Genomic DNA, 24644 nt, shown 5'->3' on the forward strand with positions numbered 1-24644 from the left:
TAAAATGCTGCCTTCACAAAACATACTCCAAGAAGTGGTTTGTTCACAGTCCTACTGCTAGAGTTAGGATAGGAGATTCCAGAGTCAGAGTTACAAAATTAGGACCACAGATTTAGGATTACAAAACAACTCTCCAATTCCAAATTCAATACTTTTACTTCCATTATGCCATATCTCCTATTTTCCCTTTCCATGTTTCCCTATCCCGGTGCCTAAACTGGGGTTCAACAAATGTTTATCAAATAAGTAATAAACATGAAATTGCTTTCCAAATTATACCAATGGAAGACAATGTCATCAGTTACTTCTTCTGCTTCTGTTTCTGGATCTCTGCTTTGAATTTCTGCCACCAAATTTAATAATAAGAATGAGGAAGATAAATATGTTTTGAGAACAACTAATAAACTGCATAATTTGTTGGCTGAAAAAAAAACCATTCCAGCTCTCCTGCCTCTATTGTAATATTTTCTCCCTCTATTGCAGCCCAGCATCATATGGTTGAGTCTGCCTGATATGATGCATGTATGTATGTGTTTGTGTGTACTCTTTCTCTCTTAACTGTCCTAGGAACTCTCCGATCAGGGATTCGTCACATTTTGCTAGGTTCTGGATTTTTTTTTATTAACAGCCAGCTTAATGGTGAAGTAGTAGTGAAGGCCAGCTTCAGTCAAGTATGGGTGATTTGACAAGTTTTCCCAATGTAATTAGTGCCTATCTTGTATGTTCACAGTTGTTTATATGTTGTCTAGTCCATTAGATTGTGAGCTTTAGAGGGCAAGAGCTGTCTTTTGTTTTTCTTTGCGGTCCCACAGTACTTGATACAAAGTATAAGCTTAATAAATGCCTGTGTGATCCCAGAAAGTTACAATCTATTCATGTCCTAGTCAATTTTCTAAGATCTTAAATTGAAGAGAGGGAGCCATATGCATCGGTAGGGGAAATTTCCTCATTGGAAGTTCCTTCTGCTCATGAAATCACAAGTCTGTACTAAAACAAACAAAAATTTTTAGTGTTAATTAAAAAAACCCAAACTCTTAAAAAAACCAAAAACTGATTTCGGCGTTTCCAGGCTTAGCCACCAGGGGGTACTCGTCCCTTGGACTTTCCCTGGGCCCGCGCAAGGCCCCGCCTCTTGGAGGAGTGAGGAGTCGGAACCACTTTTTCCCGGAACTCGTAACGAGGTAAATTAGGGGAACGATTTGCGTTGAGGACACGAGAGTCCGTCGCACAGCACGACGGGAAGTAGGGGGTAATGGCGGCGGTGTCTGTGGAGTTGCAACAGCAGCGGCGTCTGGTGTGTGTGGAGTACCCAGGCGTGGTCCAGGATGTGTCCAAGATGCTGCAGACCCTGGGCGGAGAAGAAGGAGTTTCCCGGGTCTGGATCAGCGGGACCAGGGGGGCGCGGGTTAATCTCCAGAGCAAAGAGATCGGAGGCGGGGATCAAGCTAGGGCTCGCGGGGGGAGGACAGGAGGAGGAGAGCGGTTTCCTAGGCAACGGCCCAGAAGCTGGGCTCCTCACCTGGGTGTGGAGGATGGAGAATCCCGTTGCAGGACTTCTTAGGTCTCCTGCCTCGTCTCCTATTGTAGGGACTAGCCGTGTTCCTTTCTAGCTCGTGATCATTGTGATCAAATCAGTTACAGGATCGTAGATGGAGAATGCAAAGGATCTCAGAAACCATCTAATCTATTTCTCCCTCCTCCTCCCAACTTTTTTTTTTTTTTTTTTTTAAATTTAAGAAGTGAGATCCCGTGTCTGGTTAGAGTTAAACTCCACTAATTTGATCCTGTGTCAGCGGTCCTTCCATGCAACCATGTTGCTTCCCTATGCTTGTTTTTAGGATCTGGTTCCTGCAAGACAGTAGCCATTAAATTTTCTCTCCTTTTAACTCAGTTATTTTTGATGTTTCGATGGTAAAGGACCTCAAATCCATCAGTTTCATAAGATCTGTTTATAATTTATTTATGATATGGTAGGAACAATGGGATTTGTAGAACCATATCTTATAGGTTTCTTATATTAAGTATATGTATATGTGTGTTCATAGTTGTACACACATATAAGATATGCATGTTATATTTCTTTTGAAATCTTTTTCATCCACTTTATCTTCTCCCTTTCCCCCCCAAAGAGAAATTAAGATACAAAAACTTGGGGCAGGGCAGCTAGGTGGTACAGTAGATAGCACACCAGCCCTGAAGTCAGGAGGACCTGAGTTCGAATATGGTCTCAGACACTTAACACTTCCTATCTGTGTGACCCTGGAGTCACTTAAACCCATTTGCCTCAGGGGGAAAAAAAGATATAAAAACCTAGAAGAATTCCATTGTGAAATTGAATTTCATAATAAAATCTAGAAGTTCCAATCCCCAGTTCTTTTTGCCTAAGTTTCCTCTTCTATAAAATAATTATATTGTTCTAATTGGTATTTAAAGTTCTTCTCCAGTCTAACATTTTATATCCTAAGGTTCCTTCATCTTTTAATTTTTTTAAGCTATCTTTTTGTATCTTCCAACCCTACCCAAAGTCTTCTTTAGTTGTATATAAAAAGGCTTTGAGAATGATGTTTTCGAGGTATTTGATGCTTTTCTCTAGCTAATGCTATTGGATCTTTATTTCAGATCTATGCAGACTCAGCCAAAAGGTTGGAGCTGTATTTCCGCCCCAAGGATCCATACTGTCATCCAGTGTGTGCCAATCGTTTCCCTACCAGCAGTTTGTTGCTTAAGATAAAGAAGAAGACAAGACGGAGGAGAGCAGAGGGTGGAGAAGTGACTGTTGCAGAAGTCAAGTTTGACATGGAAATTTTGGGCATCGTTACAACTGTTTATAAATTTCAAGGTACAGGTCCAGTGGAACTGGTACCCATGGATGTTGTCACTATCAAGCCTAAAATAGATAGAAGGGAATATAATAATGACAAAGAAAAAAAGAGGAGATATACATTGTATACAACAACATCAATATTATACAACAATCAATTCTGATGAACTTGACTCTTTCCCACAATGTGATAACTGATGCCAGTTCCAATGATCTTGTGTTAAAGAGAGCTATTGACACCCAGAGAGGATTGTGGGAAATGAAAGTGGATCACAATATAGCATTCTCACTCTTTTTGTTGTTCACTTGCATTTTGTTTTCTTATTCATTTACTTTCTTCTTTTTTTTTATCTGATTTCTCTTGTGCAGCAAGAGAATTGTATAAATATGTTTATAAAAATTGGTTTTAATATGTATTTTAACATGTTTAACATATAATGCTTGCCATCTAGGGGAGGGGGTGGGGGCAAGGAAGAGAAAATCTGAAACATAAGGCTATGCAAAGGTTAGTGTTGTCAAATTATCCGTGCATATGTTTTTAAAACAAAAATAAAAAGCTTTATTTTTTTTTAAAAGAAGAGATATATAGAGAAAGAAAAAATATACAAGTTACAGTGAGAGATAGAGTTTCTCCAAGAACTGCTTTTAAGGCTAAGGCTAATCAAATGGAGTAAAAAAATATAAAGGGCTGTCCTCTTTCTGGGAATAGAACTATGAATCCTGTTCATAGGAGTAAAAGAATAATGTCTTCCTTGCTGAATATAAATAACCCTGACTAAAATACTAAGTGAATTGGGCTAAAATCAGACTCTAGAACTGGAAGAGATCTTAGAAGCTGCCAGATTCAGTCTCTTCATTTTCCAGATCTGGAAGCTGACATCTCTAGGGAGACCATGACTTGCCTAATATAATAGCTAATTAGTAGACATGGCTGAAGCTAGGGTTCAAGTCTCTTGATTGTTCCATTTCTTTCTATCATGATGCTCTCTTTTCTGTCAGCTTTTGTTATGTTGTAATATCATGTAAACAAGAAAGAATGTTGATGTTAACCCAAGCAAGTTTAAGAGAATTTGAGTTCAAGTTTATTTTGTATGAATTTGCACATAAAGTTAGTTCTGATGTCTCTTCAGCAGAATAAATGACTAGTTCTTTCTCCTAAAGAATTTTTAAAGGATGTAAGATGTTTGGTGCCTAGGAGTCAGATGTTCTTAGGTGACAATCATAGCACTTGTATTATGGCTATAATTATGGTATATTTCTTGATTGTCATAATTGTAATTTGTTTACTTCTCCAGGAATGTCAGATTTTCAGTATCTGGCAGTACACACTGAAGCAGGCTGCAAAAACACATCTATGTATGACAAAGTTCTTATGCTCAAACCAGAGAAGGAAGAATTCTTCAATCAGGAATTACCTCTCTATATTCCTCCACCAATTTTCTCTCGCCTAGACACCCCAGTGGACTATTTTTACCGGCCAGAAACACAGCATCGGTGAGTACCTTCCCCACTACCAGCCTTCATCCAACTTCTAGGAATCTTTTAAAGAGCTCAGTGATCAAACAAATGGTACTCTGGACATGTGTCCACTAGGATTGCAGAACTTCAGATTGATAGACTACCTATTTGACAGAATCCCCTATGAATAGGACGAATTCATAATTTAATGAGAACAAGTGTAGGGTAGTGCAGTGAATGCTGGAGGAACAACTAGATGGTGTTTAGAGTATTGGTCTTGGAGTCCAGAGTACCTGGATTCAAATCCAGCTTCAGACCTTAAGACTTTCTAGTTGTGTGACTCTAGACAAGTCACTTAACCCCAATTGCCTAGCAAAAAACCCTCACAAAACCAAACAGAAACAAAAAAGAATGCTGGCCTAGGAATCAGAAGAGCTGACTATGAATTCTGCCTCTAATATTGACAAGGGCACCAAGGATGAATAACTCTTTAAATCTTCTGTTTTCTTATCTGTGAAATGGGGAAAATATCCTTAATCAGATAATGTATGTAAAGTACTTTGCAAATTTTAAAGCACTACATAAATGTTAGTTATTATTAATGGGTCTTTTCTACATTAAGAATTGTGGAAAATAGAGAGTGTCTATCATTTCTCTGTCCACACTACCTCTAAGATCAGTGATTGCAGTGGAAATACATAATTCCTTTATATATACGTATATATATTCTTAAAAATAGTGTGTATCATTTTTTTTGTCCACACTACCTCTAAGACCAGTGATTGCAGTAGAAACACACATTTCCTTTACATATACGTATATATGTTCCTAATAATTTCATTTGCAAAATCAAGTCAACAAGTATTTATCATTTACTTTGTTCTGGGTACTGTGATAAAATGCTAGGGATACACATACAAGCAAGAAGGGTGTCAGCCTTTAAGGAGCTTACATTCTTTTTTTTTTATTATTATTTTTAAAATTTTATTTATTTATTTTTGTGATAGTTCAAGCTACTTGTAATATATTGTAGCCATTTTGAATCCTCCACTCACTTTTTTTTTCTTTTAATTATAGCTTTTTATTGACAAAACATATGCATAGGTCATTTTTCAACATTGACCCTTGCAAAAACTTATGTTTCAGCTTTACCCCTCCTTCCCCCCACCCTCTCCCCTAGATGGCAGGTAGTCCCATACATGTTAAATATATTAAAGTATATGTTAAATACAATATATGTATACATATTTATACAGTTATCTTGTTGCACAAGAAAGATCAGACTTAGAAAGAAGGTAAAAATAACTCAAGAAAAAACAAAATTGCAAGCAAACAATAACAGAAAGAGTAGAAATGTTATGTTGTGGTCCACACTCATTTCCCAATGTTCTTTCTCTGGGTATAGCTGATTCTGTTCATTACAGATCAGTTGGAACTGATTTGGATCCTCTCATTGTTGAAGAGAGCCATGTCCATCAGAATTGATCCTTATATCCAGACCTCCTGGTTCTGCTCATTTAACTTAGCATCAATTCATGTATGTCTCTCCAAGCCTTTCTATATTCATCTTGCTAGTCATTTCTTACAGAACAATAATATTTAATAACATTCATATGCCACAATTTATTCAGCCATTTTCTAATTGGTGATCATCCATTCAATTTCCATTTTCTAGCCACTACAAAAAGGGCTGCCACAAACATTTTTGCACATGTGGGTCCCTTTCCCTCCTTTAAGATCTCTTTGGGATATAAGCCCAGTATTAACACTGCTGGATCAAAGAGTATGCACAATTTGATAACTTTTTGAGTATAGTTCTAAATTGCTCTTCAGAATGGCTGGATGCATTCACAACTCCACCAATAATACATCAGTGTCCCAGTTTTCTCACATCCTCTCCAACATTCATTATTATCTTTTCCTATCATCTTAGCCAATCTGACAGGTGTGCAGTGGTATCTCAGAGTTGTCTTAATTTGCATTTCTCTGGTCAATAGTGATTTGGAACACCCTTTTATATGAGTAGAAATAGTTTCAATTTCATCATCTGAAAATTGTCTATTCATATCCTTTGACCATTTATCAATTGGAGAATGGCTTGATTTCTTATAAATTAGAGTCAGTTCTCTATATATTTTGGAGATGAGGCCTTTATCAGAATCTTTAGCTGTTTTTCCAGTTTATTGCTTCCCTTCTAATCCTGTCCACATTAGTTTTATTTGCACAAAAACTTTTTAACTTAATATAATTGAAATTTTCTATTTTGTGATCAATAATGACCACTAGTTCTTCCTTGGTCACAAATTCCTTCCTCCTCCACAGGTCTGAGAGATACACTAGCCTATGTTCTTCTAATTTATTTATGATCTCATTTTTTTAATATAATTATTTTATTTACAAGATATATGCATGGGTAATTTTTCAGCATTGACAGTTGCGAATCCTTTTGTTCCAACTTTCCCCCTCCTTCCCCCCATCCCCTCCCCCAGATGGGCAGGTTGACTAATACATGTTAAATATATTAAAGTATAAGTTAAATACAGTATATGTATACATGTCCATATAATTATTTTGCTGTACAAAAAGAATTGAATTTTGAAATAGTGTACAATTAGCCTGTGAAGGAAATCAAAAATGCAGGCAGACAAAAATAGAGGGATTGGGAATTCTATGTAGTGGTTCATAGTCATCTCTCAGAGTTCTTTTGCTGGGTGTAGCTGGTTCGATTCATTACTGCTCTATTGGAACTGATTTGGTTCATCTCATTGTTGAAGAGGGCCATGTCCATCAGAATTGATCATATGATCTCATTCTTTATGCCTAACTCATGAACTCATTTTCATCTTATCTTGGTGTACAGCGTTAAGTATGGGTGAATACCTAGTTTCTGCCATACTAATTTCCAATTTTCCCAGTAATTTTTGTCAAATAATGAATTCTTATCCCAACAGCTGGGGTCTTTGGGTTTGTCAAACACTAGATTGCTATAGTTATTGACTATTTTGTCTTGTGAACCTAACTTATTCCACTGATCAACTAGTTTGTTTCTTAGCCATTACCAAATGGTTTTGATGACCACTGCTTTATAATAAAGTTTTATATCTGGTACAGCTAGGCCACTTTCATTTTTTTTTTTCATTAGTTCCCTTAAAATTCTTGACCTTTTGTTCTTCCAGATGAATTTTGTTGTTATTTTTTCTAGGTCATTAAAATAGTTTGGAGTCTGATTGGTATAGCACTAAATAAATAGATTAGTTTAGGTAGTATTGTCATCTTTATTATATTTGCTGGAGCTATCCAAGAGCACTTAATATTTTTCCAATTGTTTATATCTGACTTTATTTGTGTGAAAAGTGTTTTGTAGTTTTGCTCATATAGTTCCTGACTTTCCCTTAGCAGATAGAGTCTCAAATATTTTATATTATTGACAGCTATTTTCAATGGAATTTCTCTTTGTATCTCTTCCTGTTGGAGTTTGTTGGTGATGTATAAAAATGCTGATGATTTATGTAGATTTATTTTGTATCCTGCAATTTTGCTAGAGTTGTGAATTATTTCTAATAGCTTTTTAGTAGAATCTCTGGGGTTCTCTAAGTATATCATCATATCATCTGCAAAGAATGATAATTTGGTTTCTTCATTATGTACTCTAATTCCTTTAATTTCTTTTTCATCTCTTATTGCCAAAGCTAGCATTTCTAATACAATATTTAATAGTAATGGTGATAGTGGGCAACCTTGTTTCACCCCTGATTTTATTGGAAAAGGTTCCAGTTTATCACCATTACATATGATGCTTACTGACAGTTTTAAATAGATGCTATTGACTATTTTAAGGAAAAGTCCACTTATAATTATACTCTCTAGTGTTTTTAATAGGAATGGATGTTGGATTTTATCAGATGCTTTTTCTGCATCTGTTGTGATGATCATATGGTTTTTGTTAATTTGGTTATTGATATAGTTGATTATGCTAAGAGTTTTCCTAATATTGAACCAGCCCTGCATTCCTGGTATAAATTCTACTTGGTCATGATGTATTATCCTGGAGATGACGTTCTGTAATCTTTTTGCTAATATTTAAGATTTTTGCATCGATGTTCATTAGGAAAATAGGAGATTTCTTTCTCTGTTTTTAACCTATCTGGTTTAGGTATCACTACCATGTCTATGTCATAAAAGGAATTTGGCAGGACTTCTTCATTCCCTATTTTTTCAAATAGTTTATATAGCATTGGAGTTAATTGTTCTTTAAATGTTTAGTAGAATTCACATGTAAATCCATCTGATCCTGGGGATTTTTTTTTAGGGAGTTAATAACTTATTCTATTTCTTTTTCTAAAATGGGACTATTTAACCAATTGACTTCTTCCTCTGTTAATCTGGGAAATATATATTTTTGAAGGTATTCATCCATTTCATTTAAGTCATCAAATTTATTGGCATAAAGTTGGGCAAAGTAACTCCTAATTATTGCTCTAATTTTCTCTTCATTAGTGGAAATTTCTCCCTTTTCATTTTTAAGAGTAACAATTTGATTTTCCTCTTTCCTTTTGCTAATCAAATTTACCAAGGATTTATCTATTTTGTTGGTTTTTTCATAAAACCAACTCTTAGTTTTATTTATTAATTCAATAGTTTTTTTTACTTTCAATTTTATTGACCTCTCCTTTTATTTTTAGAATTTCAAGTTTAGTGTTTGATTGGGGGTTTTTAATTTGCTCTTTTTCTAGCTTTTTTAGTTGCAAGCCTTATTCATTGATTTTTTTCTTTCTCTATTTTATGCAAGTAAACCTCTAGAGATACAAAATTTCCCTTTATTATCACCTTGGCTGCATCCCACACATTTTGGTATGATGTTTCATTATTGTCATTCTCTTGGGTGAAATTATTAATTATGTCTATGATTTGCTGTTTCACCCAATCATTCTCTAGGATGAGATTATTTAATTTCCAATTACTTCTTGGTCTATTTTCCCCTGGCTTTTTATTGAATGTAATTTTTATTGCATCATGATCTGAAAAGGATGCATTTACTATTTCTGTCTTTCTGCATTTGAATTTGAGGTCTTTATGTGTCCTAATATATGGTCAATTTTTGTATTGGTTCCATAAACTGCTAAGAAGAAAGTGTCCTCCATTCTGTCTCCATTATGTTTTCTCCAGAGATCTATCATATCTAATTTTTCTAGTATTCTATTTACCTCTTTAACTTCTTTCTTATTTATTTTGTGGTTTGATTTATCCAGTTCTGAGAGTGTAAGGTTGAGCTCTCCCACTATTATAGTTTTGCTGTCTATTTCTTCTTGCAGCTCTCTTAACTTCTCCTTTAGGAATTTAGATGATACACTACTTGGTACATATATGTTTAGTATTGATAACTGCTTCATTATCTGTGCTACACTTTAGCAAGATATGGTGCTCTTCCTTATCTTTTTTAATTAGATCTGTTTTTGCTTTTGCTTGGTCTGCTTTTTTGACTTCACCTGAAGCATAGTAGATTCTTCAAGGAGCTTACTTTCTAATGGGGGAAGACAGCATTAACAGGGAGCCAAAGGGGAGGAGTAAGGAAGGTGCCTATCTGTGGGCACTGTGGCAAATTCTGGAGAGTGAAGGATGGCTTCTTCTAGGCTTTTCTTCAGAATGACAGTTTTGGGAAGAGCTCACCACACAGCAGGAAGAGAACCAATGGCCAAAGACCTGGGAGAAGGTATAAGCCAGCAAATTTCATACAAAATAGTGTTGGCCTTGGAATTAGGGAACATACTGATATAAGTTCTGTGACTATGGGAACATCACTTACCCTCTTTGACTTTCAGCTTCCTTGGCTATAAAATAGAGATAATATTACCCATATTATCCTACTTCATAGGGCTGATGTGAAGATCAAATCAAGTAATTGTATCATGGCTAAGGTTATGGTGTATTTCTTGATCATCACAGTTGTAATTTTTTTTTTTTAAACCAGTTTGTCTCATTGTTTTCTTTCTTGAGTTACTGGCCTCCTTTTATTACTAGTTCTGCACTACCAAGCCTCATCCTTGAATCACTCCCATTATCTTGATGTGTTTGTTCCTACATACATGTTGCTGAGGGAAAGTAGAGAAAACCTTACACAACTGTCCTGTGTGGGCCCTCTGCAGATTTATTTTATACAATCTCAAAGGCCCTCGTTGCTAGGCAGTTCTTTTATACTTGTCTTATCAACTCACTATACCATTTTTCATAGTGGGTCTTTCAAATTTTTTCATTCTTCTTCAGTCCTCTATCTTAGCTCCTCCCCTTTTTGTCACAGCTGAGAACCTTGCTTCATATTTTATGTAAATAAATGAAACCATTCACCATAGGCTCCTTCTTCTTGTCTCCTCCTCTCGTATCACTCAGATACCTTCTACTATCTCCTTCACCCATCTCATATGATGAAGTGGCCTTACTCCTTGTCAAGGTAAATCTCTCTACCTGATCAAGCAGCCCCATTCAAACCTGTCTCCTTTATGGATTGCTCCCCTTGTCATTTTCACTCTCTCACTTATTTTTGATTTCTCCCTATCTACTCTCTGCTTCCTTACTACCTATAAATATGCCCATGTCTCCTCATCCTGGAAAAAACCCTCACCTGATCCTTCCATCTCACTATCATTCTACTTCTACCCTTTGAGAAGGTTATGTACTAGCTAGATGATTCTGGGCAAGTCACTTAATCCCAGTTGCCTTAAAAACACCCCAACAACAACAATAAAGTTACCAATGATTTCCTGCCTTTTTGCAGTTCTCGTCCTTGCTCTCTCCAACCTTTGATTCTGTCAGTCACTCTATTCTTGATCATCTCTTCACTCTAGGTTCCTGGGGCACCACTCCCTTCTGGTTCTCCCCCAATCTAGCTGATCTTTCTCCATTTTCTTTTGCTGGATCCCATTCAAGTTATACCCACTCACTATGGGTGTCAGCAGAACTCTTTCTTTGACCCTCTTTTTCTTTTTCCTTTGATATTATATAACTTGATGATCTCATGGGTTCCCATAGATTTAATTACCATTTCTATGTTGATGTTTCTCAGATTTGCATATACTACCTGAAACTGACTTTCAGAGTCATATCTCTAATTACCTTTCAGATATCTCCAACTTAAGATATCCAGTAGACATCTTAAACTCAACATGTCCAAACTGAGCTCATTGTCTTTCCCCTTAATCTTTCCTCCTCCTTCCAAATTTGCCTGTCACTGTTGATGGTGTCACCATTCTCCCATTCCCCCAGCTTTGCAACCTAGACATCATTCCTGACTCCTCATTCATGGTCTCTCAGCATTATCTCCTTGCTCAGTCAACTAGTGGCTCCCTATCACTTCCAGGATCAAATACAAAATTCTGTTTGGCATTCAGGGCCCTTCATAACCTAGATCTAGTTTCCTTACACATTATACCCACTCATGTACTCTTTGCTATAGTTACACTGGGTGTCTGTTTCACAAATAAGACATTCCCATCTCTAATATTTTCTCTGGTTTCAAAATTCATGCCTGAGACTCTCCTTTTTCATCTCTGAGTCCTTGCTTCAAGACCCAAGTGAAATCTCACCTTCTACAGGAAACTTGCCCTCGTAATTCTAATGCCTTCCATCTGTTAATTATTTCCTGTTTGTCCCAAATACAATTTGTTTGTACATATTTAACTTGTCAGTTCCTTGAGGGTAGGGATTGTCTTTTGCCTTTCTTTTACCCCAGTGCTTATTACAATGCTTGGCATTTTTTTTTAATAATAGCTTTTTATTTTAAAAATATATGCAAAGATAGTTTTCAACAGAAAATCCTACAAAAGTGTGTTCCAAATTTTTCTCCTTCCCCTTCCCTCACCCCTTCTCCTAGACAGCAAACAATCCAATATATGCTGAACATGTGCAGTTCTTCTTTACATATTTCCACATTTATCATGCTGCACCAGAAAAATCAGATCAAAAAGGAAAAAAAAAGCAAACAAATAATAAAAAAGGTGAAAAAACTATTTTGTGATCCATATTCAGTCCCTACAGTCCTCTGGGTGCAGATGGCTCTTTTCATCGCTGGTCCATTGGAATTGTCACCTCATTCTTGAAAAGAGCCACATTCATCAGTTTATCATTGTATAATCTTGATGCTGTGCACAGTTTGATTGCCCTTTGGGTATAGTTCCCAATTACTCTCCAGAATTGTTGGAGCAGTTCATAACTCTACCAACAGTGTATTAGTGTTCCAGTTTTCCCACATCCCTCCACCATTTGTCATTATTTTTTCCTGTCATCTTAGTCAATTTGAGAAGTGTGCAGTGGTACCTCAGAATTGTCTTAATTTGCATTTCTCTAATCAATAGTAATTTAGAGCACCTTTTCATATGACTAGAAATAGTTTTAATTTCTTTATCTGGAAATTGTTCATATCCTCTGATTATTTATCAATCAGAGAATTGCTTGTATTCTCATAAATTTGAGTCAACTCTCTATATATTTTAGAAATGAGGCCTTTCTCAGAACCCTTGGATGTAAAAATTTTCTTCCCAGTTTTCGCCTTTCCTTCCAATCTTGGTTGCTTTGGTTTTGTTTGTACAAAAACTTTTAAATTTAATATACTCAAAATGATCCATTTTGCATTTCATAATGTTCTCCAGCTCTTCTTTGGCCATAAATTCCTTTCTTTTCCACAGATCTAAGAAATAAACTATCCTTCGTTCTCCTAATTTGCTTATAGTATCACTCTTGGATGTCTAAATCGTGAAGCCATCGACCTTATTTTGGTATAGGATGTTAGGTATTAGTCAGTGCCTAGCTTCTGCCATATTATTTTCCAATTTTCCCAGCTGTTTTTGTCAAATAGTAAGTTCTTAGCGCAATAGCCGGAGTCTTTAGGTTTATCAAACTCTAGATTAGCATAGTAATTGACTATTGTATTTTGTGAGGTTAACCTGTTCCACTGATCAACAACTGTTTCTTAGCCAGTACTCACAGAGATACTTAATAAATAAATAAATAAATATTAGTTGACTGTTATTTTGTTATTTGTTATTCAAGTCTGTGGTTGCTTTGTTCAGTGGCGAGAATCCTTTTTGGTGATAGCAAAAATATGAGTTTGTGACCTGGCCAGTCTTGTTTTTTTCCCTTGATCTTATCACTGAACTGCAACCAGAGGTCTTAAGCTACATGCCTTTGGTCACAAAAGGGATCTGGCAAGAGGCTGTGGCTGTTGTTAGCTTGAGTATATTAACCTGTACTGTTTGCCTTTTCCTTCTATACATTTCCCAAGATAAATTTTAATACCTGTCCAAGATGCAGGATTTCAGAGAGGGTCTTACTACTTGAAATTACTTAGAGTTAATAGTGAGTCTGTAGTGACTATTGTATCCAAAGAAAGACACAGTGCTCCAGGGTGCCAAATCCTGAATGAGCATTGCTGGCCTCTGAAGCTAGGGGGCAGTGCTTACTATCAATCATTTCTCTCCAGCTATTGATAATATGAAAACTGTTATTTAGCTGCAACTCTCAAGAGTATATTCTCACTCTTCACTGCTTTCCTCAGTTTAAATCAGTTTAATATTACTTGATATTGCTATTTGAGTGCTTCTTAAATTGCTGACTAAATGACTCACTCTTCCATATATCAGTACAGAGAGGCAGATTAATGAATTCTGAGGTCCAGAATGAATTGACTTAATTTTATTGTGGATAAATGGAGAGTCATCTCTGTTTATACACCCCTGTTAAGCTGCTCCTACCTCTGGAACTCTGATTCTTTTGGCTGTTGGATAATCATTTATTGGCATTACTAGGGACTAATTGGGGGCAGCTAGGTGGCACAGTTGGATAATCATTTATTGGCATTACTAGGGACTAAGAGGGGGCAGCTAGGTGGCACAGTGGGCAGTACACTTTACTAAGTGTAAAAGGATACATATTTTGGATTTTCCCTTCTGATTGAACTAAAGTGATCTGAATATATTGGTAAGCAAGAATTCTTCCATTGTTGGCTTTCCCCCTCTGCAATTCATTATAAACAGTGGCTTTAGGTGGGCAAGAAGATAAAGGACAGCTCCAAGGTTTCTATTTTGCTAATAGGACCATTTATTTGTAGTTTGTCTATTTGCTTTTTCATGAAGGAAAAGGACAGATTTTGGGGGGAAATAGAAGGGAAGAGCACCTGCCTTTTTTCCCCAGGAAGGCAATTGATTATTTCTCTAAATTGTCCTTCACATTGCAGAAAAACTCACATATTTTTTTACTTCCATGGACTTCCTCACTTGACTCTTTTTTAGAGACTGAACTGAATTTCTTAATATAGAGATGGGAGCTGAAAAAGTTGGGAAAAAAGCATCTGGAGTGATTTGAGAACCAGTGTTCAAAGGTGTCTTGCCTTTATCTGTTTTCAGTTTTCTTATTTTTAACTGAAATCAGGCTCCTTTATGTTGATTTTGTTGACTTCCCAAGGCTTTCCTCACAACTTTAAACATATCCAGAAATACAGTGACTTTCTGTACACAGGAAAAATGGAACTGTTTCACTGGGAAGCCCTTCATTTATTCAACAGTCCAGGTTTCTGTTAGTAATAGGGAGAATTGACTATTTCTCCCAAAATATTGTTTAAAAGTAGAAACTTTTACTTCATTCCTCTTGGTGGTTAAAAAAAAAAAAAAGTTTGTTAAAATATTAGAATGAATGACCAAGGGTGCATCTCTATTAGGAAACTAATAATAAAAAATTGCCAACTCAATAAATAGTTAATATTTAAGTGCTGAGGACACTCTATAGATCAGTAAGACATGAACCCCTCCGAAGGTTATAGTTTAAAAGTATTATCTGGCACATATACAATTCATATAATTCAAACACCAAAATAAGTATACAAAGTAAATAAAAGTTTTTTTCTTTTTCTTTTTCTTTTTCTTTTTTTTTTTTTTTTTTTTTTTGCTATGCTCTATGAGATCTAAGGAAAAGAGGGTCATTTCCAGCTGGGGAATTTTGGTACTTTATATCTGTCATGGATGGTTTGATTGCCACCTTTCAAAAAGTTGGGGAGTGGAAAGAATGACTTTTGGAAGTTCACTGTCTTTTCTGCACACATTTATCAATAATAGGTATCCAATGATTTCTTAAATTAAATCCAGATAGAATCTTTCAGCTTTGCAAATTGTTTTCAAGAACCTATAGACTATTTTTTTTTTTTAATCTTTTGAGTTACAGGATTTTTTTTCAGTCGGAAGAGGCATTAAAGACTATTTAGTTCATCCCCTTCATTTATAGAAGAAGACTGGGTAAATGACTTGCCTCAAAGTCCCTAATTAGTTGATGACAAAGCTAGGATTAGAATTTGGGTGGAAACTCATCAAAAGCTGCATGTATTAAGTGCTTCTTGAAGCAAGCAGAACCAGGAAAGCATTCTACACAGCACCAACAAGATTGTGTAATTATCAACTATGATAGACTTGATTCTTCTCAGCAATTCAATGACCCAAGCCTATTCCAGTAAACTTATGTATTTGTTTATTTTCCAAAAGGAACATTATTTAGGAGAAGAGGTGTAGACAAAATGAAGAAATAAAGTAGGCACCAGGAGTGGTAAATATGAAATAGATTTGGGAGAGCAATAGAGTTACCAAGGAAAGGATTTTTAAACAGTTAACAAAGGAAAAGACAAATTCCCCAGTGGGACTCAAAATTAACTAGGAGAAAGGGAATAATACTCCATGAGATGGGAGTATGTCATTGGTTGGCAGGCTAAATCCATAGAATGGTATAGCAAACTAAACAGAGTTAGCTATATTAAGGAGAAAGACATTGTGAGCAGGCTTAGTCCTGAAAAGGGGAAAGTGCTTGAGCTAAATTTTGAAGGAAATGGTATTCTAATGGAAAAGAAGTCAATGTGAGCAGCCATGCTTGCTTTTGCAAGGCAGGCAGTCTAGATTGGCCCAGCCTGCCTGAAGGAAAGAGTGGGTCTGAGGGTCGAAGGGAAATAAGCATTCTGGATCCCTTTCTGCAGGGGTAGGAGGAAGAGGAGAGATGTGGGCAGGAAGGTTGGGAGAGAAAGGTGTTCTATAGTACTTGTTCTACCATGCTCCAGCACTCATTGGAGAGGCTCCCCTTGGAGGGAGTACTTTGTGCAGAAGGTGTGGGGTCCAGAGATGGGATGACATGGAAGAAAGAGCAACCAGCAAGATGACGGCTTTGGCTGGACAAGAAAGGAATTAATGAGACTGGAAATGAAGGTTATGGCCAGGCTGAACAGGGGTTCCTATTTGATTCTAGAGGTAACCATTGGAGATTTTTAAGATGGTGAAAGAGGGCTGACAGTCAAATTTGAGGAAAATCACTTTATCAGCTTTGTGGTGGATAGATGGGGGAGAAGAGACTTTAGGGAGAGACACCAATAAAGGGGAGCATGTTGCAGTAGATGCAAGATAGGGAAGGCAGGATGGAGGATGATAGCTCTATGAATTTTTGGCTTTTTGAAAGTTGATCACAAAGGGAAGGGAAGGGAGAAGCAGCTATTAAGCTTCTTCTAAGTTCCCAGCCTGGTTTCATTATATATACCCATATAATAACTCAGATTTATATGGTATTTAAAGTTTACAGAGTACTTTTCTTATGACACCTCTGTAAAGGGGGTAATACACATATTCTCATTTTACAAACAAGTAGACTGAGACTTAAAAGCATTATACCAGGGGAGGAGGCACATCCTCTGTCAGTTCCTACCAGTGCAGAAAGACTTCATGCAGAGCTCTGTGACAGATTCTAGGTCTCTAGTCCAAGAACTAGTCTTGACATGTTTGGTGAGACTCATCAGTAAAAGATTAGTCAAATTTGAGATGTGGTGATTTGTCTTGACAGTACTGTTCTTGTTCTAACGAAGGGTTCTATTGGCAGGTGGAAGTGGGTGGGAAATGTCACTGGAAAATGAAAGTGATATGGAAAAAAAGAAAAAGTATCTTTAAAACATTGAAAAAAATAGAAGATTGGCCACTAAGTGTTTGATTTTTTTTTTTAACCACAGCAACTCATGAAGCCATCTATAAAAATGTAGAAGGGAATCTACTGTAAGAAAGCATGATTCCTTGAAAATTTAAAGGATGTCTGTTAGGTTTTCTGTGCTCTTAGGTTTGGTGTGTTCTCCCACAGGGAAGGTTACAATAATCCACCTGTTTCTGGTGAGAACCTCATTGGTTTGAGCAGAGCTCGGCGGCCCCACAATGCCATCTTTGTGAACTTTGAAGATGATGAAGTGCCCATGAAGCCACTGGAAGCTGCTGTACAGACTTGGAAGAGGCTGTGCACTAATCCCATAGACAGGAAGATGGAGGAAGAGCTGAGAAAGGTAGTACCTGGAGCACTTCACACTTGTGACACCTCATCAAGAAGCCCAGGCTTAGAATTAGCCACCTTTTGTTTGCTCAGCTGTTTGGAGTTGGGCATGTTTATTCTTTTTTGTTTTTTTTAATCAGTTCATTAGCAGATGTGAATTTTTCACTTCCAAGTTTCCATTTTAAAAGTAATTTGAATAAGTACTATGTCTTGTAGTCACAGGAGAACTCTTCACACCTCCACCAAACAGCTTCTACTGGTGTAGACACGTGGAATGGCAGTGGGATGGGGAGAAGTGCTTGAATGGTCCAAATGAACCTTGTAATTGCAAACCTTGTAATTGCACACTCCAGAATTTAATTAGTTCTCAGGTGACTCCATTACTCCACATTCCCTTACCTCTGACAGACAAAGTTTGCACTGTTTTATTAATTTGTATGTGCCTTTGGAAATGTCAATAGTCTCTTTTACAATCTAAATTGTAAACTTCCTTTTCACCTTGTTTGACATTGCTTGGTGCGCAGTGAACAGTGAATTGATCAATAAATCACTGAATCAGGTCTTATTCTCTTTGTTTAAGTGGAAACTTAAACTGAGGTTACATATTTTCAACTTAACAGTTTCTACTTGTTTTCAAGACCAAAATAAAGAATCATCAACTTTAGTGATTCCTAGAAGTGTTCTTTCCAAGAGTTTAGAATGGAAATAGTGTAGGAGGTCTAAGCCATGTCTGTAAGTATATTTAGCCCTTCCCGTGATCTCTTCTTTTTCCTGATAGCAGTCATCAGCCACAGATTCCATGATGTTCTAGAGTGTATCTGTTTTGGGACTTGTGGGTAATTTTTTCCTCTACTCTTCACTTTTTTCTAGTTGTTTGACATTCGTCCCATCTGGTCCCGTAATGCTGTCAAGGCCAACATCAGTGTCCACCCAGATAAACTCAAGGTCTTGCTTCCCTACGTGGCCTATTACATGGTGAGTATGCTGACATCTGTCACCTGTCTTGATTCACCTAGGCTTTTTATATTGCTCTGGTTGTCATATGATTTAAAGTGGAAGAAGAATTTAGAAATCACATACATAAACAGTTTTAGAATCATAGCAGTGGTCTTGGGATCATAATTCCAGAATGGAAGAGTCCTCATTAGCCTTGATTGTGAACTGTGTTCACTCTCTTTCCTACTCCTGCTTTCCACCACCTTCCACTCCCCCATTAAAAAAAAAAAACCCTCCAAGTGAAAGTAGAACAATTGGTACATGGAAAGCCTGCCACCACAAGCAGAAGGTGGCTTAGCTTGAGCCCTCTGGTGCTGAGAGAGTCGGCAGATGTCTGACCCTTCAATGTTTGTCTTTTGTCCATCTGTGCTTGGATACTGAATATCTGTCCCTGGCTTCTTCATGTTCCCTATCCTCTCCTGTCTGGGTTCCTGTCTGGTTCCATCATGTCTGCCTCCCTTTGTATTCTTCTTCTTGATTTTATCAGGTCTCCAGGTATCTGGAAGTGGCTCTTGATTCTTTGTTTTCCCTTTCCTTCCATGGACAAGAGACCCTTTTCTGCCTCCCTTCCTCCATCCATCTTTCCCTCTCTTTCCCAGGCAAATTTTACATAGAGGTTTGCAGGACAGTCCATTCACATAAAGCAAAGAACTGTCTGTATTAGGACAATTCAGTATTATGATCAGTGCATCCCTGAGAGGAAGCCTGGAATGTGTTAGTTTTTCAGGATCCTGAAGCCTTATTCCACACCCTGGAATTGTATTTTTTGCAGATAACTGGTCCCTGGAGGAGTTTATGGATTCGGTATGGATATGATCCCAGAAAAAACCCAGAAGCCAAAATTTATCAAGTCCTGGATTTCCGAATTCGCTGTGGAATGAAATATGGTAAAAAACAACAACAACAACAAAAACCCACCACCATAGCAGTAAAAGCCACAGACAAAATTGTTCATGGCTTGTTTGCTTTCTTGTAATCTTTTCAGTGTCTAGTTTGTTGTAAACCTTAGCCTCTTTTCATTAAGGGAGTAATTTCTAACTCTATTACAGATAGGCTAAGGATATTTCCATATGTTTGTTTAAATAAAGTTCTCTTGGTAGCTTGGGCTTCTAGTCCCCTTTAGGCCTAAGCCGGCATTTCTTACTATCTTGTGATTATCTCTGATCTTTGTCTTTTTCTCTTCGAAGCCAGCTTTGTTTCTTTGTGCCCAACCTCAGTAGCTACTCTCTCTTTGTCTCCAGGATATGCCCCCAATGATATGCCTGTCAAAGCAAAACGCAGCACGTACAACTATAGCCTACCCATCACAGTCAAAAAGACACGTAAGTAATTGTGGCTTTCTAGCAAACATCGGAGTGCTTTGCCTTCAAGCTAGCTACCCCAAAATGGGCCATATGGTCAGACAAATGGGATTCAAATTGAAATCATCCTAGAATGATACAATAACATGGAATGAATGAATGGCAAGGGGGAACGGGGGAGGCGGGGGAAATATTTATAAAGTATTTACTGTGTTCTAAGCAATGGAGTTACAAATAGAAAAGGCTAGACAATCCCTCATCTCAAGGTGCTCCTACAATCTAACTGGGAGACAGTCCTGAAAGGAATATTTAACTACAAAGCACATCCAGAAGACTGGAAGTCCTCAGGTTCAGTGATGATGTGGATACTATGATCTAGAGTACCATAGATTAACAGTGCTAAGGGATTGTAGGTAGTGGAGGCAGAACACATATGTCTTTCCATTTCACAATGAATATAGTTGTTAACATCAATATTACTCAAACTCTATGGATAGTCTAGCAGCCTAGGTAAGGAGGAACAGTAGAGGGTAGGGCACCTCCCACCCCCTTGTGTGAGACAAGAGGATGGGTCACCCCCTGGAAGTTCTTTTCACCACCATAGTTTCAGATCTGAATGGTTCTTAATTAGTAGCCAGTCCATTTTCTCATTTGGCAAATGGGAAAACTGAAACTCAGGGACATAGAATGGCCTGCCCAAGGTTATTCAGGTAATGAGTAGTGGAGTCTTTATTTAAACTAAGCTCTTTTGATTCTAAATCTTATTTCTAGTACGTGTGCATCTCCACAATGAAGTCCACAGGGAATTCAATGCTGTATATAAGAGATAATCAGCAGGAATGTGGGCATCGAGAGAATAAGTGAAATAGAATTTATTTGAGAGTGTTGAATTCCAAAGCTTCTTATCTCTCCCAGCCAGCCAATTGGTCACCATGCATGATCTGAAGCATGGACTAGGTACATCGGGGACGGGAGGTATCAAGAAATCAGCCTCTAACAAGTACAAGCTCAAGGTGAGTGCTGTCTGCTTTATCCAGAGCAGTTATGAGAAGGGGAGCTAACTTTTAAAATCTCTGTCAAATAAGGCGGCCATGAATTATCTCCTTTTTGGATCTGTTTTACATAGGGCCTGAGTCCTATCTGGATTCTGGAGTGAAACTGTGGGCAATGACAACAACCTTCTACAAATAAATGCTTTTTGTCCCTTTCAAACCTTGTCTGTGAACACCAGGTTGAAGGATAGATAACTTCATTGTGTTGAGGATCAAAATATAGTTGGTGCAGTAGATAGAGCACTAGCCCTGAATTCAGGAAGACCTGAATTCAAATCTGGTCTCGGACACTGTGTGACCCCGGGCAAGTCACTTAACCCAATTGCCTCAGCAAAAAAAAAAAAAATGTAGGATGTAAGTTTTCAGTCCACATACTGAATATCCACTATATGCAATACTAAGTAGAAGGCATTGTGGGAAGTTCAATGAAAGAACAAGTATTTATGTCCTTAGTCTTGTATGGGAAGTCTTTAATTTGCTTGGGAAGATAAAGTATAACTGCATGAATCAAATAGAGAATATTATTAAGATACTGTCATCAAGTGCTATATGATATAGACAGTAAATGTTACATAATTTCATAAATGAGAGAGAAATAGAAAAGGTATTTAATTTCCATCTCCTCACAAACCCATTTTTCTCGTTTTCCACCCTTGAATGCTATATGAGTATATAGTAGCTAGAAAAATATGTCTTGGTGGCTGACACTGAGCTGCATGACATCTCTCTCTGATGGTGAAAACACTGAGAAGAGTAGTTTCCATTAACCCTTTTTGGTTTTTTGTTCCCTCAGGACTCTGTCTACGTTTTCCGGGAGGGGGCCCTGCCACCGTATCGGCAAATGTTCTATCAGCTATGTGATTTAAATGTGGAAGGGTATGATGAGGTCCTGGGTCTTGTGGGGAAAGGACTGAGAAACAGGCTTCTGAATTTTATTGGGAAGTTTTTTTCTGACACCATTTTCATTTTTTAAGCCCTTTTTCATCTGTGCTAGGAAGGCATGTTTGGTTATGCTCAACTTCCAAAACCTATTCTCAGACAACCAAATTACTGTGTAAGATATTTCTCTTTAAGCCAGTTAGTCTTTGTTAAAGCAGCAGGAATCAGACTGTAAATATATTTGCTCCTGTTCATCTAGTTGTTCACAGTGCTTCTCTGACACATGCTGTGTTGGTATGGGAGTTTCTAAACTCAAATGTGGCCATTTCCCTTTTTTGATTATCAGCTCTATTTAGAGTGTCCTAGGGAGACAGGAGGGATGCTGATAAAGTCTAAAACTTTTTGTGGATTCAATTAACTTCACAGAGGGAGAGAGAGAGAGAGAGAGAGAACACTTTGTTCCTCACAACAAAATCACTGGTAGGAAAACAGAATCAGTCCCAGGTGATGGAATGCTTTTTTCCCTTTGGCGTCTAACAGTAGCCCATAGAAACCGCACTGACTGGTCTTCTTGGGGCTTTCTTTGGACCCTTATTTGCCTGCTGACCTGCCTTGGCTGCTTGTAGGTTACAGAAGATCATCCATCGCAATGATGGCATGGAGACTGAGTGTACAGAGCGGGATGGGTGGTGTCTGCAGAAGACCAGCGATGACCTGAGGGACACCATGTCCTTGATGATCCGACAGATCATTCGCTCCAAGAGGCCTGGTGAGAAGCTCCTGGGGTCTCAGAGTATGTTGAATTCAACAACTTAGCTTTGTGGTTAAATCCTTTTATTTCTCTGGACCTCAGTTTCCCCATCTGTAAACTTGGATTAGATAATCCCTAAGGTCTTTAATATTTTAGAATTTTAGAATTATAGAATAATGTTGGCTCTTGAGGTGACTTCTTATGTAATCAGATTTAGGTAGTACCAGGACTTTTCTTCACTGATGGCATCGTGTGGTAGTTGAGCCACAGGATCAGCTCTGTGTGGCTCCTGAGAATTGGGTTTAATTTTCCCCATGAGGTAAGAGTGGGACAACCATTTAGCTGATTTCATCATCCCTGTTCTTCCTGTCCCAGACCGCTTCCCCTTCCTTATTGATAGACAAAAGTAGCCATAGTCATGGCTCATCACTATCTCCCCATAGCACTAGCACCCCTTCCACTTCTGCCAGACAGCGTAGTGAGACAGCCATAGCAGAAGGGGAAGGGAAAGAGGCCTGCCCCAGTGCTGTGCACATATTGAGAGTAGTGAAGGAAGTCAGGATTTGGGAGACCCATCAGTGCTTCCTGCCATAAATGACTTATTCTGTTGGTCAGTGAAATCTCTGAAATATCTTTATTCTTTCGGGTCAGTGGGTTTGAGTAATTAAACAACACATTCCTCTCTTTTTTGGACTCAGCGCTGTTCTCAAGTGCTGCCAAAACTGAAGGTGGAAAAGAGCAGTTAACATATGAATCTGGAGAGGATGAAGAGGATGATGAAGAGGAGGAAGAAGAAGAGGAAGAGGAGGAAGAGGAGGAAGAAGAGGAAGAAGACTTCAAACCCTCTGATGGGAGTGAAAATGAAATGGAGACTGAGATTTTGGACTATGTGTAATGGGAGGAGAACCCAGCCTATAGACACCCTAACTTAGTCTGGGTGTTGCTGTACTTTTGCCTTGGGAAGGAAGGTAACAGCCCCCCATTTCCATCTAAGAGTACCAGATGGTATTTGAAGGGACTCTCAATGGGTGTAGTTTCTGACATTCATTTTTGTAAGATTTTGTGTTCCAGCCAAGGTCTCCTAGGGTCACCCTGGCTTGTCTGCTCTGGGCTGTCTCATGTACTGAATAATATCCCAAATTACCTGCTTTCATTCCTGGATCCTAAGGAATCCCCTTCACCCTTCTACCTTCAGTTTTACCTGCCATTAGACCTTCTTTGATGACATTATTCAGGTGTCATATGTTTGTTGTGTGTCATATGTGTCCACTATTTCAGACACCCCTGTGGCTGTTAAATATTATGAAGTGGAGACAGTTCAGCCTTTGGAATTCCAAGGAACAATAAAAGGTCAGATCAGATTTGTGAATTATGGACTAAAGGAAAAGAGAGTCCAACAGAAACACAGCCCCTGAGCTTGTAGTGGTTACCCTGGGTGGATGGGACCAAGAAATTTGGGCTACGTAGCTCTGAGGTTTTCTCAGTCAAGGACCTTTTGATTGCTATTGGGTTTGAATATGGACAGTTTTGTGTAATTCCTACAGGGATTAGCTCTACTTAGAGCATACTTTCTTAATGGAAGTTTTCTTTAATAAATGATTTTTCCAAAGGACTGGATGATTCATGTGGAATAGTTTGTTTTTGTTTTTTTAATCAAAGGGGAGACTTGGGAAGGAAATTAGAAGTCCATAGGGCCCACGACTCCTTCTGTGTCTGTGAAACCAGACATCTTTTATGAATTGAAGACTTAAAAGAAATATTAATAAGAAACGAGAGGATAAGAGTAAACAAAACAGCAACAGAATTACCAGGAGAATAACAAGGAAGATGAACGACTTATAAACAACTGCTGGAGTTTTCCAAATCTCCTCTAACTTCTAGTCTAGATTCTTTCCCAGAAGAATAGGATTATTATTGCATTCTTCTCCTACCTCCAGGTGTGAACTGCCTGTTCCCAAAGTCCATTGTCTTGCCTTGTAGCTGCCTTGGCCTTTCAGTTTCTTGCCGGACTAAAAAATGTCTTACCTCTGCTTGAAGTCATTTTGTTCTGATTTTGTTATATCCCT

General features: G+C 37.8%; 1 protein-coding gene across 2 annotated transcripts; it reads left to right on the plus strand.

The window, feature by feature from the left end:
• Positions 1-1219: 1219 nt before the first annotated feature.
• Positions 1220-24190, plus strand: GTF3C5 (general transcription factor IIIC subunit 5). 2 transcript variants are annotated; one of them, XM_051980259.1, is made up of 11 exons: positions 1220-1375; positions 2620-2839; positions 4117-4315; positions 17417-17612; positions 18470-18574; positions 19368-19482; positions 19837-19917; positions 20812-20909; positions 21742-21824; positions 22454-22620; positions 23277-24190. In XM_051980259.1, exons 1-11 carry the CDS (start codon positions 1253-1255, stop codon positions 23471-23473), a joined length of 1584 nt encoding a protein of 527 aa, XP_051836219.1. In that variant the 5' UTR covers positions 1220-1252; the 3' UTR covers positions 23474-24190. The 2 variants fall into 2 exon arrangements, with proteins under 2 accessions (XP_051836219.1, XP_051836220.1); XM_051980260.1 differs by having other exon boundaries at positions 22454-22596.
• Positions 24191-24644: the final 454 nt, after the last annotated feature.

Source organism: Antechinus flavipes, chromosome 2, assembly GCF_016432865.1.
Source record: "Antechinus flavipes isolate AdamAnt ecotype Samford, QLD, Australia chromosome 2, AdamAnt_v2, whole genome shotgun sequence".
NCBI lineage: Eukaryota > Metazoa > Chordata > Mammalia > Dasyuromorphia > Dasyuridae > Antechinus > Antechinus flavipes.

Bases quoted from the DNA above. Each gene is read 5' to 3' on its own strand.
- GTF3C5 (XM_051980259.1), top strand. From the start codon at position 1,253: ATGGCGGCGGTGTCTGTGGAGTTGCAACAGCAGCGGCGTCTGGTGTGT. The intron at 19,483-19,836 runs GTAAAAAACAAC...CTTTGTCTCCAG, and splicing joins TCGCTGTGGAATGAAATATG to GATATGCCCCCAATGATATG. The intron at 22,621-23,276 runs GTATGTTGAATT...TTTTGGACTCAG, and splicing joins GAAGCTCCTGGGGTCTCAGA to CGCTGTTCTCAAGTGCTGCC.